This window comes from Lipotes vexillifer, unplaced genomic scaffold (genome assembly GCF_000442215.2).
Source record: "Lipotes vexillifer unplaced genomic scaffold, Lipotes_vexillifer_v1.1 scaffold97, whole genome shotgun sequence".
Taxonomy (NCBI): domain Eukaryota; kingdom Metazoa; phylum Chordata; class Mammalia; order Artiodactyla; family Lipotidae; genus Lipotes; species Lipotes vexillifer.
In genome coordinates, this window is record NW_006775688.1 from 627,466 (window position 1) to 644,812 (window position 17,347).

Sequence of the window (17,347 nt, forward strand, 5' to 3'; positions counted from 1 at the left end):
GGGAGGGAGGGGAGGGGAGAGAGAATGGGGAGGGAGGGAGGCAGAGAGAGAGACAGAGCAGGCCAAGAGGGAGGTGTTCAATTTCTAAAACAATTGGGAAGATACTGTTCTTTTTAGCAATTTCAATCTGAAAGGAAATATGTTTTTCTTAAGTCTGGGTTATAGGAACCAGCTGTGGTCTTTGGGGTACATTAGTTTGAATTCTAGTCCCAAGAGAGACACGCGATTACTTTCCTGGCAGATAACAGTCTGTGACCTGGGAACAAAGAAGCTTGCGCTCTTCCAGTGACAGTTCTTCATATCCATAACTGTCCCTTTGACCGACCTCTCAAAAAATAAGAGATTAGAAAGATCTGTTTCTGGTGGTGTGCTGGGTGCTAGCAATATGAAGTGATACTAATGGAAGAGACAGACAAATAAATAGGCAGATTAGAGTCATTCACAGGGATGTGAACAAGAGAAAACAGAACAAATAGGAAGCACCTAACAGGGTGGCTGGTTCACAGGAAAGCCTGTTTTTGTTGTTGTTGTTGTTGTTGTTGTTGTTTGTTTTTTTAAAATGTATCACCCACTGCTGTATTCTCAGAACTATAGGTAGTTTTTGTGTATGCAGACGCACACATCCTGCTATATTCATCGTGGGCAGACAGTAAAGACAAGTTAGTAAATGTAAAGAGAGAAAGAGAGGTAAATAAGTTGGGACTTTTTAAAGCTACCTTATTTGTCTTTTATCTTCCTTGGTAGTATCTGTTTCTCCTCTTTGCCAGAAAGTGTTTAATAGCATAATATGATCAATATTAGTCTACCAAAAAGGTATAGCCTTAGTGCGCGGCTATGACTTAGTGTAGTTCTGTGGAGCCGTTTCTTAGCAGCAGCTGAAAGAGCCTAAAAATGGGCAGATTTTGGCCTAGCCATGACTTGCTGGTAGAGTGTGTCAGGGAGCCTTATAGAAAAGTGGGGTGACCCAGTGTTGATACAGACCCATATACGAGCAATCATTCCCAGATTCTTCAGACTTGCTGCTATTATGTGGTTTAAGTCAGATTTGCTCAGCTTTGTGGCTTTGACTCAGCATCCAGAATCCTTTGGGTTTAGCAGTTCTCCCTCTGAATCAAAGAACGTCGTAAAGGGGCTTCCCTGGTGGCGCAGTGCTTGAGAGTCCGCCTGCCGATGCAGGAGACGCGGGTTCGTGCCCCGTTTCGGGAAGATCCCACATGCCGCGGAGAGGCTGGGCCCGTGAGCCATGGCCGCTGAGCCTGCGCGTCCGGAGCCTGTGCTCCGCAAATGGGAGAGGCCACAACAGTGAGAGGCCCGCATAACGCAAGAAAAAAAAAAAAAAAAAAAAAAAAGAACGTCGTAAAGAAAAATTAAAATGATTCTACTTTAATGGGCATTTAACCTCTCTGAAGACCCTGTATCCCCTTAGGTTATGCAGCTTTGTTGTGAGTCACCAGAGTTGGGTCATCCCAGCAAAATAATCAGCGAGAATGTGATGAGAAATATAATTGGCTCAGCTGGAAAGTCTGGCCTGAAGACAAGGTTATTAGTCTCAGAATAGACAAGGAGCCTGAAGCCTAGCAAAGAGAGATGGTAATGAAGCTTTACCACGCCATCATTTCTTTTACACTGTGTAGTCCATTGCCCACCCAGCAACAGTGAGCCTGGCTCTTTCTTTTCTTTGGGGGAATAGATATCTCAGACTCAGGGTGAACAGCCTAGTAGGAAGCAGTGGAGCCCAGCAATGATTTATATCTTGTATGATAGCTACCATGCATTACACACTTACTCCATGCCAGGCACTTTTCTAAATGCTTTCATCCAGTAATTTAATCTTCACAAATAACCCTATGAAGAGGGTGCTATTATGATTTTCATTTTACAAATGAGGTATCAGAGGCTTAGAGAGGGAAGTTATGAAACTTGAGGGCTGAGTGGCATGTTGGTGGCAGGGACTGTACCTACCATGCGCCATCTCTGGCTACATGTTAGCTGCACAGGTCACTAAATCAGTGGCACAAATGTAATTCCCTATGTGATTTCTCAGTTGCCCAACCAGCCAGGAGGTATTTTTCACTTTCAAATAATAACTTCCCAAGGGAATTTGTTGTATATTCAATTTCAAATGCAGAATTCATCTTACCAAAAGCTACCATTCCATGCACGGCAAATGAAGCCAACAGCATTCATAATCCCCAAAGTGGTCACAGATTTTGGACGTCACATCAATTTCTCCTAAATATAGCAACTAGGCTTATTTTATTTATTTATTTTATTTATTTTATTTTTTTTGCTGTACGCGGGCCTCTCACTGTTGTGGCCTCTCACGTTGCGGCGCCCAGGCTCTGGACACGCAGGCTCAGCGGCCATGGCTCACGGGCCCAGCGGCTCGTGTGGGATCCTCCCGGACCGGGGCACGAACCCATGTCCCCTGCAACGGCAAGCGGACTCTCAACCATTGCGCCACCAGGGAAGCCTTAGGCTTATTTTTAAGTGATGATTTTGTGGGCTCAGCAACAAGGCTGAATTATCCTCAATTCTTATAACCCTGATAACGTTTTGTAGATATTTTGAAATTCACTGTGTGTGTGTGTATGTGTGTGTTGTGTTTTCCTCCCCGATACCTATGAGATCTATGTAGACATCAATGATATTGGGCTTGTTCTCTTAATTTTATTTTTTTTTACATATATATGACCCAGGCAGTGGATTACTCAAGACTAAAACATTTGAGTTATTATTTAAGACATGTCTTAGATAATAATTTAATTATTATTAAATATAATGATTAAATAATAATGATAATAGTGCTATTTAAAAATGCAAGTGTATATATTTTTAAAGGGTTCTCAAAAGGAAGCAAACTCTCTTGGTTTAAATTTTAAATATTAGTCATTTTAGAATACCTTCGTGAGTCCTCAGATGCATGTAGACTGTATTACATAAGTCCTGAAAGTGCTTATTGAAACAGTAAGCTGTTCTTCATCTGTCCTTTAAACCCAATTGTTCACAGTCCCTAAGAGTAGCTCATGATGTAGGAACTGGGACAGGTATTTTTATTTTAATGAGATACTCTGTAAACCCAATGCTATTATTTTGGAAGTTTGGGAACATGAAATAAATCAATCCTATTCACAGTAAGGGCCTGTGTACATTGCCATGTCAGCTTTGCAAGGCTTGAAGGAGGCCTAGAAGATATGAGTATAAACTACTTTTTTGAGCACCTACTATGTGTGAGATGTTGAATTAGGCCCTTCATATATTTTATTTATTTATTTTAACATCTTTATTAGAGTATAATTGCTTTACAATGGTGTGTCAGTTTCTGCTTTATAACAAAGTGAATCAGTTATACATATACATATATCCCCATATCTCTTCCCTCTTGCATCTCCCTCCCACCCTCCCTATCCCACCCCTCTAGGTGGTCACAAAGCACTGAGCTGATCTCCCTGTGCTATGCAGCCGCCTCCCATTAGCTATCTATTTTACATTTGGTAGTGAATATATGTCCATGCCACTCTCTCACTTCGTCCCAGCTTACCCTTCCCCCTTCCCGTATCCTCAAGTCCATTCTCTGGTAGGTCTGCATCTTTATTCCGATCTTGCCCCTAGGTTCTTCTGACCGTTTTCTTTTCTTTTCTTTTTTAGATTCCATATATATGTGTTAGCATACGGTATTTGTTTTTCTCTTTCTGACTTACTTCACTCTCTATGACAGTCTCTAGGTCCAAGGCCCTTCATATATTTTAGTTCAAAGTTTTACAACAGCTCTACAAGGTATGGTTGTCCCCCACTAAAGAAGGGATGTGTGTCCCTTTGCCCAAGGACACACAGCTAATCAGTGGCAGAGCTGGTATTTGAGGTGAGAATTGTTGGACCCCAAAGCCTGGGCTCTTTTCATGTCCCCCAGCTTCTAGAACTGTAATCTCTACATAATGTCCTATGGAATATTGTGTTTCCCAAGATAATAATAGGCGTTGCCTGTAAGAATGTCAAATAATGTTTGAAAACACTGGCATTAGAAAGTTAAACAAGATTCACGCCTACTGAATGTGCTGTTATGTTGTAAATCTCTGAAAGATTTAGGACACGCCATTTCCCAAACTCTTTTGAACACAGAATGCCTATTTCCATGAGATGACTGTTAATACCCATCAGAAGACTGTTTTGTACAGTACTGTTTAGGGCTATTTGGGAAAAAACCCAAAATAAAGTAGTCTTCTCCACCTTATAAGAATAATTTGTTGGGACTTCCCTGGCGGCACAGTGGTTAAGAATCCGCTTGCCAATGCAGGGTACACAGGTTCGATCCCTGGTCCAGGAAGATCCCACACGCCATGGAGCAACTAAGCCCGTGTGCCACAACTACTGAGGCCGCGTGCTGCGACTTCTGAAGCCCCCGCACCTAGATCTAGCCTGTGCTCCGCAACAAGAGAAGCCACCGCAATGAGAAGGCCTCACGCTGCAACGAAGTGTAACCCCTTCTCGCCACAACCAGAGAAAGCCTGAGCTCAGTAACGAATACCCAACGCAGCCAAAAATAAATAAAATTAAAAAAAAAAAAAGAATAATTTGTTCCTGAGAAACTACTGTAGGGAGAGTTTTCTTAAATTGAAAGCATAGTTTCCATTAATTTGAATGGAGAAAAACAATGTGTTTCTGCGTCCCAGATTAACACCCATTTATGTTAAAAATAATTAAATGGTATTAAAGAAGGAACATTTAATGTTACTCATCAGAGCATAAATTCAAACAAGAATTTACCTTCTGGGGCTTCTCTGGTGGCGCAGTGGTTGAAAGTCCGCCTGCCGATGCAGGGGACATGGGTTCGTGCCCCGGTCCGGGAAGATCCCACATGCCGCGGAGCGGCTGGGCCCGTGAGCCGTGGCCTCTGAGCCTGCGCGTCCGGAGCCTGTGTTCCGCAAAGGGAGAGGCCACAACAGTGAGAGGCCCGCGTACCGCAAGAAAAAAAACCAAAAAAGAAATTACCTTCTTAGCCCTGTCTGCTGTTTGTCTCTAAGTGCCAACCCCAGTGGTCTTTCCTCACTCTCATCTTGTTAAATGCTCTCTTGCCTTAGATCCTGAAAACCATCCCCTCTTCCTTCTCCCTTAACTCTTCCCAGAATTCTTCTCCATGAGACTTCTCCCTGCTCCCATCACCTTTTCCTTAACCATTTCTGTCCAAGGCACCTTCCCCTCCTCTGTCTATCTGCTCCAGGAGTGACCTTACACTTGCTATGGCTTCCTGTTCTGTCTGTGGGCTGAAGGCTCCTAAGTCTTCATCTGCAGCCTCTTTCTTGAGCTCCAGATGAACAGTTTCACCTAAGTTCATTGTGTCCCAAACTAAACTGGTTATCTTCTCTTGATGATTCAGTGTGAGGCCCTGTTCCTCCTCTGGCCTTCTCTGGTTTGTCAGGATCCTCATATCTAGCGGTGCCCTCTGGGGACCTGCTGTCGTCTATGTTGATCCACTTCTCATCCAGACTCCTCTAATCTGGGCCATCGTGTCAGGGGAGGATTTCTGCCCTGAGAGCCTGCTGCTCTCCTGTCCCCAAGCCATCCTGCAGTTGCTCTAGAGTTGACCTTCTAAACTGCACATCTGATCTCGTCGCCACCTGCCTGATCCTCCGAGAACTCCCTATTGTCCACAAATGGATTTGTTATCCTTCCATCAGTTCTTAATTCACCAGTAGACACGGTGAGCTGATATAAAGTGCCCAATTCAGTGTCTCACACGTAGCAGGTGATCAAAAAATGTAGTTTATGTTATTATCACTGAGGGCCCTTTCAAGTGTTGCAAAGTTGACATGGAGACTTTCACAGACTCTGTGAATGTGACTAATTTATTTCATGTTTCACAGAGCCAATACTTTTATTGATTTGAATTGTATCCACAAGTGAATTAAAAGGTCACAGACTGGTAAGAAATTAGAAAAAAAAGGAGCTAATGGTTAGAGTTCTGTTGACTTTATAGATTATGAATAGCCTAATTATCACAGTTAGTTGGAATGTAGGGATTACTTTATAATTTTGCCAACTGCTGGGAAGTTATCAAGTAGGTGAGCCACCTTCCACCTCATCTTTTGGCTTTTTCCTAACTCATTTCACAATAGCCACATCCTCTTTCTTAAGGGTTAATTAATCCAACAGATTTCTGAGTCTCTTCTTTGTGTTGGGTGCTGGGGGTACAGCAGAGAACATAAGCTGAGGTAGTCATCGGTAAGCAGGGCTAAGGACTGGGGGAGCAGTGGGATGGATATTTTAGATATGAGAGTCAGAGAAGGTTTCTCTAGGGAAGTAATATTTAATCAAGATGTAAGTGCTGAGAATGGGCCAAGGAGGGGAGGTTCTGGGGAAAGAGCATTCCAGGCTGAGGGAGAAGCAGGTGCAAATGCCCAGAGGAGAGAAACAGTTGGCACATTCCAGGAACAGGGAGGGGAGCTGGGGAGCTGGACCTCAGTAAAGGAGAGCGGGAGATGAAGCGAGAGAGGTCGAGTTTGTAGGCCGTGGTACAGGGTTTGCACTTTATTCCGCTCAGAGTGGGGACCCACTGGAAGACTTATTAAACAGACGAGTCATATGATCTGAATTCCATTGGAACAGGAACACTCTGGCTTCTGTAGAGAGAATGGAGCATAGGGAGGCAAGGATGGAGGCGGGAAGAGGAGTGTGAGGCAGGGTCCAGGTGAGTGAAGATGGAGGCTGGAACTGGGGTGTGGAAGGGGGTGCGGTGAGGGGTGGCTGGATTCCATAGTGGCACATTTTGTTATCCTGAGTACCTCTTGCCTTTCATCAATACTCAGTCTGTGAGGTCCCATTTTACAGAGCATGTCTATAAAAAATGAATCATAGGACGAATACTCTAGTGCCCCAAACCAGGTAAAATGTACAGGGTCTTCACTCCTTACAAGGGGTGATGCTCCAAGGGTGAGAATTTCTGCCACTCCAGGTAGGTAGAGATGTTTTTGGTTAAGAGGCTTTTTTGGGCTCTTAAAATCATACCATACAAGCACTGACCCTTAAAAGATGGCGTTTGCCTGCCAGAGATAAGGGAGAATGTGGCTCACTTTCTCATCCTGTCTTTGTGGAGGCCGAAGTGCTCACTCACCAATGTTCCTTCTTGAGATCTCAAGGATTTGACAAACTACTTAATGTTGAAACCAGAGTAGATATATAAGTAATAATGCTTTCAGGAGTCATTTCTGTTCCTTTCCCTGAAGACGCTATCCTTGGCTGTCAGGACGTTCCCTAGTGGGTGGATGCATATCCAGATAATGTGAAAGAATTACTAGAAGCAGCAGGTGGTGGTTATGACTTAGTATTTATTGAGCTCCCATAGGGTGACGTTTTCTTCCTAATGTTGCGTAAATTAAATGTTTCCTTTTCTTCTTTCCTTTTCCCTACCTTGTGGTCACAGGTTCTCTTAGCGCTCGATGTGACAATGCTGGACGATGCAGCTGTAAGCCAGGTGTGACAGGAGACAGGTGTGACCGCTGTCTGCCAGGCTTCCACACCCTCACTGAGGCTGGGTGCACCCAAGACCAGAGGCTCCTGTAAGTGCCTGTCCCATCACTGTGGCTTCCGCAATTGTATCAACATTAGGGACCGCTTAACATTTACTGAGTAACTGAGTTACTGAAACACCGTTTCGAGGACCTCACGTGGGCCATCTCATTGACTCCTCACAATAATCCTAAAAAATTGGGATTAGCCTTATGCTTGTGTTAAAGATAAGAAACTGAAATCGTGAGAGGATAAATAAGATGCCCTGTGTTGCTGGTGAGGGTGGACTTAAAATTCAGGCTCAGAGTTTTGTCTCTGGAGCCTGTGGTCTTCACCCTGACAACTGCCCCTCCTTTAGATGAACTAGGATGGAAGTAAAGAGTCCTTCAAATTTTAACCTGGAACTCGTTTCAAATAAATAGACTCAGAGTAGAAGAACTTTCTGCATAATTTTAATCCCCTTAGGCTTGAAGCATTCTCTATCCCTCCTCAACTTCCTTTTTGGAAGGAGGTGGAGCATACATTAGAAATCACATGACCAACCCACAGAGATGCAGAGCCTGGCAGGGTGTTGGGCTGGCTTAGAGGAGGGGGAGCTTGGCAGGGAAGCCATTGGCTAGAAGGCCACCCACAGAGGAATCGCCTCCCCATCGCCCATGTTTCCAGCCCTTTGCCCATATGAGACCCACCCACCAGCCATGCCTGCACCATCCCCATTACCACTGGCCCAAGTTCTCTTACCATCTGGGCCTTTATGTGGATTGTTCTCTCCCAGACTTCCCTGACCCCTCCCTGGGCCCTGTCTCTCTTTTGTAAACCCTTGTAAAATATGAAGTGTGTTATATCACGGCTCTGCTCCAAATTTCCATTAGCTCTTTTCCCACCTAGAATGAGATCCAAACTTCTTATCTAGGCAGGTAGGGCCCTGCAAGACCCTCCTGCCCCCTCCATCCTCAGCCTTAGGCTACTGCTCCATTTCTCACCCCCTCCCAGCCTTCCTTTGCTTCTTCAAAGGAGCCAAGCTATGTGACGTCAGCCTTGGCCTAGAGCACTCTTCCCTCCCTCCCTCATGCAGGACTTCACTGGCTCCATCCCCACCTTGTCTATCTCCTCACAGAGACCTTCCAGACCAGTCTCCACCCCTCCGTGTTCTGACTCTGTTGTTTTACTCCTAGAGAACAGGGCTATTTCCTATTTCTTACTATCCCTGGTGCTTAGCAACCAGCAGATGCTGAACACATGTTTCTCAGAGGATCCTGATAATGGGATAGAGGGACCAAGATGCGGAGGAGACTGTGGGAAGATGAAGATTGGGAAAGAAATCTTCAGGAAGCTGGTTGGGACTTGGCATCTGACTGGATGAGGAATGGGAAGGACGAGGAGTCAGATGCAGGCTTGGCAGGATTTGCTGGGGTCACGGGGCAGTCAGAGGGGGAGCAGGTCAGTAGGGAAAAGACAACAGACTTGGTTTTAGACGCATGAGATAAACACATGTGCTTATGTGCCAAACGCAGTGACAGAGACCGGTGCTTTGATGAGTCAGTCATTAGTCAAAGCTCTAGTCTGCACAAGTCAAGGAGATTGTGCTAAAATTAAATGAGGAAAATACTGATTTTTTTTTATCGAGAAAGTCTTGCGACCAAAAAAAAAAAAAAAAGTCAACGAAACTAGTAGCAATTTAACTCCTAGGTATACATTCAAGAGATATGAAAACATATGTATCTGCACAGAAACTTGTACACAGATGTTCACATTAGCATTATTCATAATAGCTAAAAAGTGGAAACAACCCAAACGTCCATTCCAATGAATGGATGAACAAACTGTAGTATATTCACGAGACAGGATTTTATTCAGCCATAAAAAGAAGGAACTACTGATACATGGTACAACATGGATGAATCTTGAAAACATATTAAGTGAAAGAAGCCAAACACAAAAGGCCACATGTTGTACCATTCCATTTATAGGAAATGTTCAGAATAGGCAAACCTACAGAGACAAAAGTTGGTCAGTGGTTGTTTAGGGCTGGAGGGAGGGAATGGGGGTGATTCCCAAAGGACACGGGGTATCTTTCTGGAGTAATAAAAGTGTTCTAAACTTGGTTGTGGTGCTGGTTGCACAACTCTGAGGGTCAACTAAAACCCATTGAATTGTATACTTTAAATGGGTGAATTACATGGTATGAATTATATGTCAATAGAAGTGTCACCAGAAGAAAAAACTAAATGAACCAAAAGCAAGTAGATGGATTCAATCACGATGAAAGCAGACACCATTGAATTAAACAATAGGTAGACAAATGATAACTTTTTTTTTTTTAATGTCAACTGACCCAAACAGTCAACCAAACTAAACTAAACAGTTTTGTGATGAATGTGGTTTACATTCTGTAGCAAACCCCTCCTCTTTTTTTTTTTTTGGTGGTACGCGGGCCTCTCACTCTTGTGGCCTCTCCCGTTGTGGAGCACAGGCTCCAGACACGCAGGCTCAGCGGCCATGATTCACGGGCCCAGCTACTGTGCGGCACGCAGGATCTTCCCGGACCGGGGCACAAACCCACGTCCCCTGCATCGGCAGGCGGACTCTCAACCACTGCGCCACCAGGGAAGCCCCCCTCCTCTTTATAGGATTGGGTAGCAAAGAGTTCCTGGACTGGCTGCCGGCCACAGACCACACTTTGAGTAGCACGAGCATGGACAAACGAATTCTTAAAGGGTCTGAGAGAGATTAGCATGGACAAGAATAGCTAAGAGAGGCCTCACTGAAGATGAAAGATCGACTCAAGTTGGTGACATTTGCTTATGAGTGCTTGATCTTCACGTGTATAGTTGCAAAGTATTTGGAAACGCATCCCTAATTTTCTTTTTCTTCTTTCTCAGAGACTCCAAGTGTGACTGTGATCCAGCTGGTATCTCGGGGCCCTGTGACACAGGCCGCTGTGTCTGCAAGCCAGCTGTCACCGGAGGGCGCTGTGATAGGTCTGTGTGAACTGTGACCCTACGGGCACAGCAGGGTGTCCCTTCGCAACTAGCATGAGAATTCATCCTCTGAGTGCAATTAAAACGGAAAACGGACACTTAACAAATGTTGATGACCTTCATCCTGCCCCCTGTCCTCAAAAACTAGGCTTTATTTATTTATGTTTAATTTTACTTTTTGGCCGCGCTGCATGGCGTGGAGGATCTTAGTTCCCCGATCAGGGATCAAACCCGTGCCCCCTGCATTGGAAGCACAGAGCCTTAACCACTGGGACTTCCCTCAAAAACTAGACCTTAAAAAAAGTGCAACCAAGGCCCAAATCTCACTGGACTCCAAGCTTTTGCTCTGGGTCCCTTCTTTGTTTATGCTGTGACAGAGGCACAGGGCCCCGGTGAGTCCCTGGCCAGCTGGCTCTGAATCCCAGGTGCTCTATGCAAGGTGGTATGCTGCGATGAGGTCATGTGACTCAACCTGGTCCCAGGAAAGGCCTGGTCTAATTAAACATGTTGGGAAAATCTTAGTAAGTGGGAATATCGCAGTGTATGGCCACAGATAACCGTCTTGTGCTGAGAAGGACTGGGAATGGGATGGTGGTTATATGCACACACATGAAATAGCGGGGGGAGATGTAAAAGCCCTTTGGATCCCAAACCATGTTGGGACAGGTGGTGCAACCAGGTCGATCCACCTTCAGTTGCTGCTGCAGGAAATTCCTTAAGTACAAACTGTGCCCAGACTTAAAACTCTTTCCTCTTCTGATACTGTTGTGAGCAGAGGGCTGCGAGGTAGGCCCCAGAGGTAAAGCTTTCCCTCTTATTTCCTTAAACAAAAGAAAGCAGTTCTTTGGCATCCTGCCAGTCCCCTATACCTGGGCAGAGGAAATGCCAGGTACATTCCTGGCTTTTGTTTTCAGGGGGTTCTTTGCTGCTGAGGTGGAGGGGGATGAGGAAACATAGCTTTAATTGTTTAAAAAGGAGTCACTTTTTGAAAGCATTTTAAATTTCAAAATATACCACAGAAATAGAAAGTCACATAAAATGTTGCCAGCAGCACCAATTATATGAAATAGAGCTTTGCTAAAACTATGCCAGCCTCATAACACCCTCTCTCCTTCCTAGAAGTCACCACTATTCTGACTTACTTACTTTTCTTCATAATTAATTACTCAAATACATCCTTAAACACTGTGGTTTAGTTTTGCCTGATTCCCTTCACTTCCCTCCCCCCACCTCCCTTCCTTTATCATTCCCTCTCCACCCTTTCTATGCTTCCCCACTTCTTTCCTCCCCTCCTCCCTCCTTCTTTCCTTCCTTCCTTGTTTTTTTTTTTTTTTTTTGGTACGCGGGCCTCTCACTGTTGTGGCCTCTCCCGCTGCGGAGCACAGGCTCCGGACGCACAGGCTCAGCGGCCATGGCTCACGGGCATAGCCGCTCCGCGGCATGTGGGATCCTCCCGGACCGGGGCACAAACCCGCGTGCCCTGCATCGGCAGGCGGACTCTCAACCACTGCGCCACCAAGGAAGCCCCCTTCCTTGGTTTTTAATCTCTTTTAATCTGAAGGTTTCCTCCACAGAAATTATAATGATTTTTTAAACCCTTTCTCTATAGGAAAAAAAACCCCCAATTTATTTATTTACAGCTGGTCTCTGAAGCATCTGTTGTTCACGGCTAAACTGCTTTTCCGTGATTTTGCACAATGAACATATTCTTGACATATAGTCCAGTGGATTAGACCACGTAATTTATCAGCAGATATACCTGAGTTTGAATTTTGTCTCAGCCACTTACCAGTTGTATGACCTTGAACAAGTTTCTTAACCTCTCTGGCCTTGGTCTTATCATCTAAGAAAATTGGAAATAACAATTCCTATCTCATAAGGTTGTAGTGAGGATTAAATGAGGGAGCATAAGTAAGGTGCCTGGCATATCACAAGTGCTAAATAAATGATAATTGAAACTACCATTATTTCATGTAGAAGGATGTCGTTAACTTGAACAGAGAAGAAAACAAATCCTTCCCGGCTTCCCCTGCCCTCTTCCCTATGACCCCAGCCTCCGGGACTTGTCTGCCAGCTCAGAGAAGTCACCGGAGGGCTTGAGCTAGGAGCAGAGGGGAGGCCAGCCTACATTTTGCTTTTGTAAGAGCCTCTAGCCATCCTTTTTTGGCATAACCTCACCTACCCCCTCCCCTGGGGGTCAGAGCCTAGGTACAAGGGGCAGGGATGGTGGGCAATGCCAGGGAGGGTGGTCTGGGAGGGGTCAGTACAGCTGAGTGGGTGCTGGGGCGGGAGCATTTGCCTTTCTTTTGCTGGACCCCACTTCCCACCCTTTTGCCCCCGTTAAATACTTACTCCAGAACAGGGCCAGCTCTGCATATCCCTACATGACCCCTCCCCATCTTGCCCACTCAATTCCTCACCAAGGATGGGAAAAATCACTGTTTCCAGACCATCACGTCAAACGTGATACTGCTTTACCAGAGCAACAGAAAGTGAATATTCTTCATGCTTTCTTTTTAAATTAATCAATCAATCAATTAATTAATTAATTGACTGTGTTGGGTCTTCGTTGCTGCACGCGGGCTTTCTCTAGTTGCGGCGAGCGGGGCTACTCTTTGTTGCGGCGCACGGGCTTCTCATTGTGTTGGCTTCTCTTGTTGCAGAGCACAGGCTCTAGGCGTGCAGGCTCAGTAGTTGTGGCTCGCAGGCTCAGTAGTTGTGGCTCGCGGGCTCTAGAGTGCAGGCTCAGTAGCTGTGCTGCATGGGCTTAGTTGCTCCGCGGCATATGGGATCTTCCTGGACCAGGGATCGAACCCGTGTCCCTTGCATTGGCAGGTGGATTCTTAAGCAGTGCGCCACCAGGGAAGCCCTTTTGTGCTTTCTTAATGGGGAGCTGTGATTTGTCCATTGGGTGGTCTGGGAGGGGGGGGTGGTATGTGCAACTTAGTATTCCTCACCTTTGGGAATTAATGGGCCGGGTGGAAGAGAAAGTAGAAATGATCATATTCTCTATAGGGACAAGAAATAACCTATAATATTGTCCTGATTTCTAAAATGTCACTGCAGGTGCCGACCAGGTTACTATCACCTGGATGGGGGAAACCCTGAGGGCTGTACCCAGTGTTTTTGCTACGGGCATTCAGCCAGCTGCCAAAGCTCTGGAGACTACAGTGTCCATAAAATCACCTCTACCTTCCATCAAGGTAAAGCGATCTGTTTTCTAGGTTTTTTGCTTTTAATGTTGTATAGGGTTTTGTGCTTATAGACTTCCGTCCGCAGCATGGGGTCCTTGAGTCATCTTTAGCAACTCTCTTCTCGCTTTAAATGTATATTATTTTTGAGGCAATAAGGAAGAGCCTAAAGTCTTGTAAAAGTTATAGCTGAGTAGTTTACTCAGACCAGCTTATGAATAACTTAAAAAAATAACTAAAAAGAGACCAGATTTTCATCTCCCTGCATTTCCCATCTCATCTATTTTAAAACCACAAAAGAATCATTCTTTTGGATTGAAGGGCTTAACATGAGTCTTCCTGGAATTCACATTCACTAATAATACCGCTTTCACATACGCCAAGTGAGTTAATTTATGTGAAATTAGTTACCAAGCTACAAAGTACTCTAAAAATATGGGAGATTAATAAGATTTCAACTCTGAGTTTCTCTTTGAACATACTAGACCCTCTTACCTCACTAAGGCCAGACCCTGTTTATGTAAATAAAATAAAAATACAAATTACAGGCAGATGAAAACATGCTCTCTTATTCCAAGAGTCAGACTCGGAGACAAGAAGTCACAGCAGCTGTAGGGCAGGAGTGGGTGAAGGTGAATACAAAGTAGAGAGGTGCATAGGGGATTTTGAGGATGGTACACGAATGTGGAAACATTAAGAAATCCCCACTTGTTACTCACTGCTTGTGAGTAGCAATCAAGTCTTGCCTTGTTTAACTCAGTAGATGTTGAGATTTGTCCAAATGCAGAGTGGTTTTATTTGTGTTTCAGATGTTGATGGCTGGAAGGCTGTCCAAAGAAATGGGTCTCCTGCAAAACTCCAATGGTCACAGCGCCATCGAGATGTGTTTAGCTCAGCACGACAGTCAGACCCTGTCTATTTTATAGCTCCTGGTATGTATGGTATTTTTCCTGTAGAAGCCAACTTAGAACACTAAGAAGCCAGGATAGAAAAATGGGGTTAGAAAATGTGGACATCTTATCACTTAGTGTTCTGGGCAGTAGTATCTCCAGAAGACAATTGGGGCTTCAGCCCTTTTTGACAAAGTCATGGCGCAATACAGCAGAACTGGGTGTCCAGGTGGTCAGACCCTGGTTCAGGTCCCTGCTTCAGTCAAATGGGAAGTTTCTAGGTTTCCCATCAAGACAAGAAATAAGGACAGTGGTCAAATCTGTGGGTCTACTGAGAAACAGATGGAAAAGTGAAAAGAAAGCATTTCTCAAAGCTTTAAACCGCTTGCAAAATTTAAAAATATGCATTAGTCAGAGAAGCTGGATGGAAAAGCTCTGGCTAGAATTTTTTTTTAATTAATTAATTAATTTTTGGCTGCGTTGGGTCTTCGTTGCTGCGTGCAGGCTTTCTCTAGTTGCGGCGAGTGGGGCCTACTCTTCGTTGCGGTGCACGGGCTTCTCATCACAGTGGCTTCTTTTGTTGCAGGGCACAGGCTCTAGGCGCGCGGGCTTCAGTAGTCATGGCTCCCAGGCTTCAGTAGTTGTGGCTCATGGGATCTAGAGCGCAGGCTCGGTAGTTGTGGCGCACGGGCTTAGTTGATCTGTGGCATGTGGGATTTTCCCGGACCAGGGCTCGAACCCATGTCCCCTACATTGGCAGGCGGATTCTCAACCACTGAGCCACCAGGGAAGCCCCTCTGGCTAGAATTTTTTTTTTTTTTTCTTGCGGTACGCGGGCCTCTCACTGTCGTGGCCTCTCCCATTTGCGGAGCACAGGCTCCGGACGCGCAGGCCCAGCGGCCACGGCTCACGGGCCCAGCCGCTCCGCGGCACGCGGGATCCCCCCGAAACGGGGCACAAACCCGCGTCTCCTGCACCGGCAGGCGGACTCTCAAGCACTGCGCCACCAGGGAAGCCCTCTGGCTAGAATTTTAATCCTAGTTCATATCCTTAGCTAATATGTGATTCCTGGGCAAGGTGGCCTCTTAACCTTTCCGAACTTCAGTTCCCTCAGCTGTTGAATGGGAAGAATAATGACAACCTCCACGAATTATTGCCATCAAATGTGATGATGTCGGTGAAAGTATTCTGTAAACTAGAAAGCATTATGTAACAAATGGTATTATTGCTGATAGACCTGGGATCTTTACATATTGGTCTGTCATAGGGGCCAGGCTATGAATCATGTAATGGATGGAATTGTCTTATAATGAGGCCCTTTTAGCGTTTCAGTAACTAACCCTTCTTTGTGGCCAAGAGCTGCATGGCCATGTCCACTGCCATGAACTGGCTCTTCTGGCAGGGTGGCTGGGGAGGGGTGATGGGTGGATAATGTAGGACCCCAAGAGAAATTGCCAACATCGATGAAAACTTACTCACTCCTTTGCTTCTCCAGTCTCAGAACTGACCTCAATCTTTTCGAATTCTATTTCACAGCCAAATTTCTTGGGAATCAACAGGTGAGCTATGGGCAAAGCCTGTCTTTTGACTACCGTGTGGACAGGGGAGGCAGACACCCATCCGCCCATGACGTGATCCTGGAAGGTGCTGGTCTATGGATCACAGCTCCCTTGATTCCACCTGGCAAGACACTGCCTTGTGGGGTCACCAAGACTTACACTTTCAGGTAAAGAGAGAGACTACACGTGGGTCAAAGAGAGCAAACTGTGACTAAAGTCTGATTCCTTTGTTCATCCAGTCATCATTTATTGGTTCAACAAGCTTTTCTGAGCACCTTTTATGTACCAAACATGGTGTTATGTGCTGAGACAGGTCATGATTGCTGCCCACAAGCCCCGGACAGGCTAATGGGGGAGAAAGATAAACAGATGATTATAGTGCAGCTTGTAAGGGACAAGGTGGACACAGGTGCTTTGAACACACACAGGAGATATCAGTAACTCACACTGGAGTGATCAAGGAAAGCTTCCCAAGAAGATGTGACAAGTGAAGAGCCGCTCTTTAAGGAAAGAAAAGGGGGGGAAGGTTAACATGGCAGAAGAAATATGTTTGAGGAAGTTTCGTACATTTAGGAAATTCTAAGTGGTTAAGCATGAGTGGAGCATGGGGTCAGGGAGAGGAATACCGTGAGAAGTGAGGTCAGAGAAAGAGGCTGAGGTAAGGTCATGGATGGCCCCATGTGTGTCTAAGGAGGTTACATGTTATCCTGTGGAATGGGATATTTTTTGAAGTATAATTGACCTACAACACTATGCTAGTTCCAGGTCTAAAACATAGTGATTTGATATTTCTATACATTACAAAACGATCACCCTGATAATTCTAGTTACCACCTGTCACCATACAGTGTTATTACATTATTGACTATATTCCCCAGGATGTACATTTCATCCCCGTGGCTCATTCATTTTATAACTGGAAGTTTGTACCTCTTAATCTCCCTCACCTATTTCACTCATCCTCCCACACCCTCCCTTCTGGCAAATACCTGTTTGTTTTCTGTATCTATGAGTCTGTTTTTGTTCTGTTCTGTTTGTTTGTTTTTTAGATTTCACATATAAATGAAGTCATATGGTATTTGTCTTTTTTTGTCTGAATTATTTCACTTAGCATAATACCCTCTAGGTCCATCCATGCTGTTGCAAATAGCAAGATTTCGTTCTTTTTCATGGTTGAGTAATATTCCATTGCATACACACACACACGCACGCACACACACATA

General features: G+C 45.0%; 1 protein-coding gene across 1 annotated transcript in view; it reads left to right on the top strand.

Annotated features, from left to right (window-relative positions):
* Positions 1-17,347, top strand: part of LAMC2 (laminin subunit gamma 2) — a 60,630-nt gene that overhangs the window by 20,432 nt on the left and 22,851 nt on the right. Inside the window, exons 3-7 of the mRNA XM_007450135.1 lie at positions 7,418-7,553; positions 10,386-10,484; positions 13,551-13,687; positions 14,485-14,607; positions 16,102-16,291. Coding sequence (XP_007450197.1) covers positions 7,418-7,553; positions 10,386-10,484; positions 13,551-13,687; positions 14,485-14,607; positions 16,102-16,291 — 685 coding nt within the window. The remainder of the gene's footprint in view (positions 1-7,417; positions 7,554-10,385; positions 10,485-13,550; positions 13,688-14,484; positions 14,608-16,101; positions 16,292-17,347) is intronic.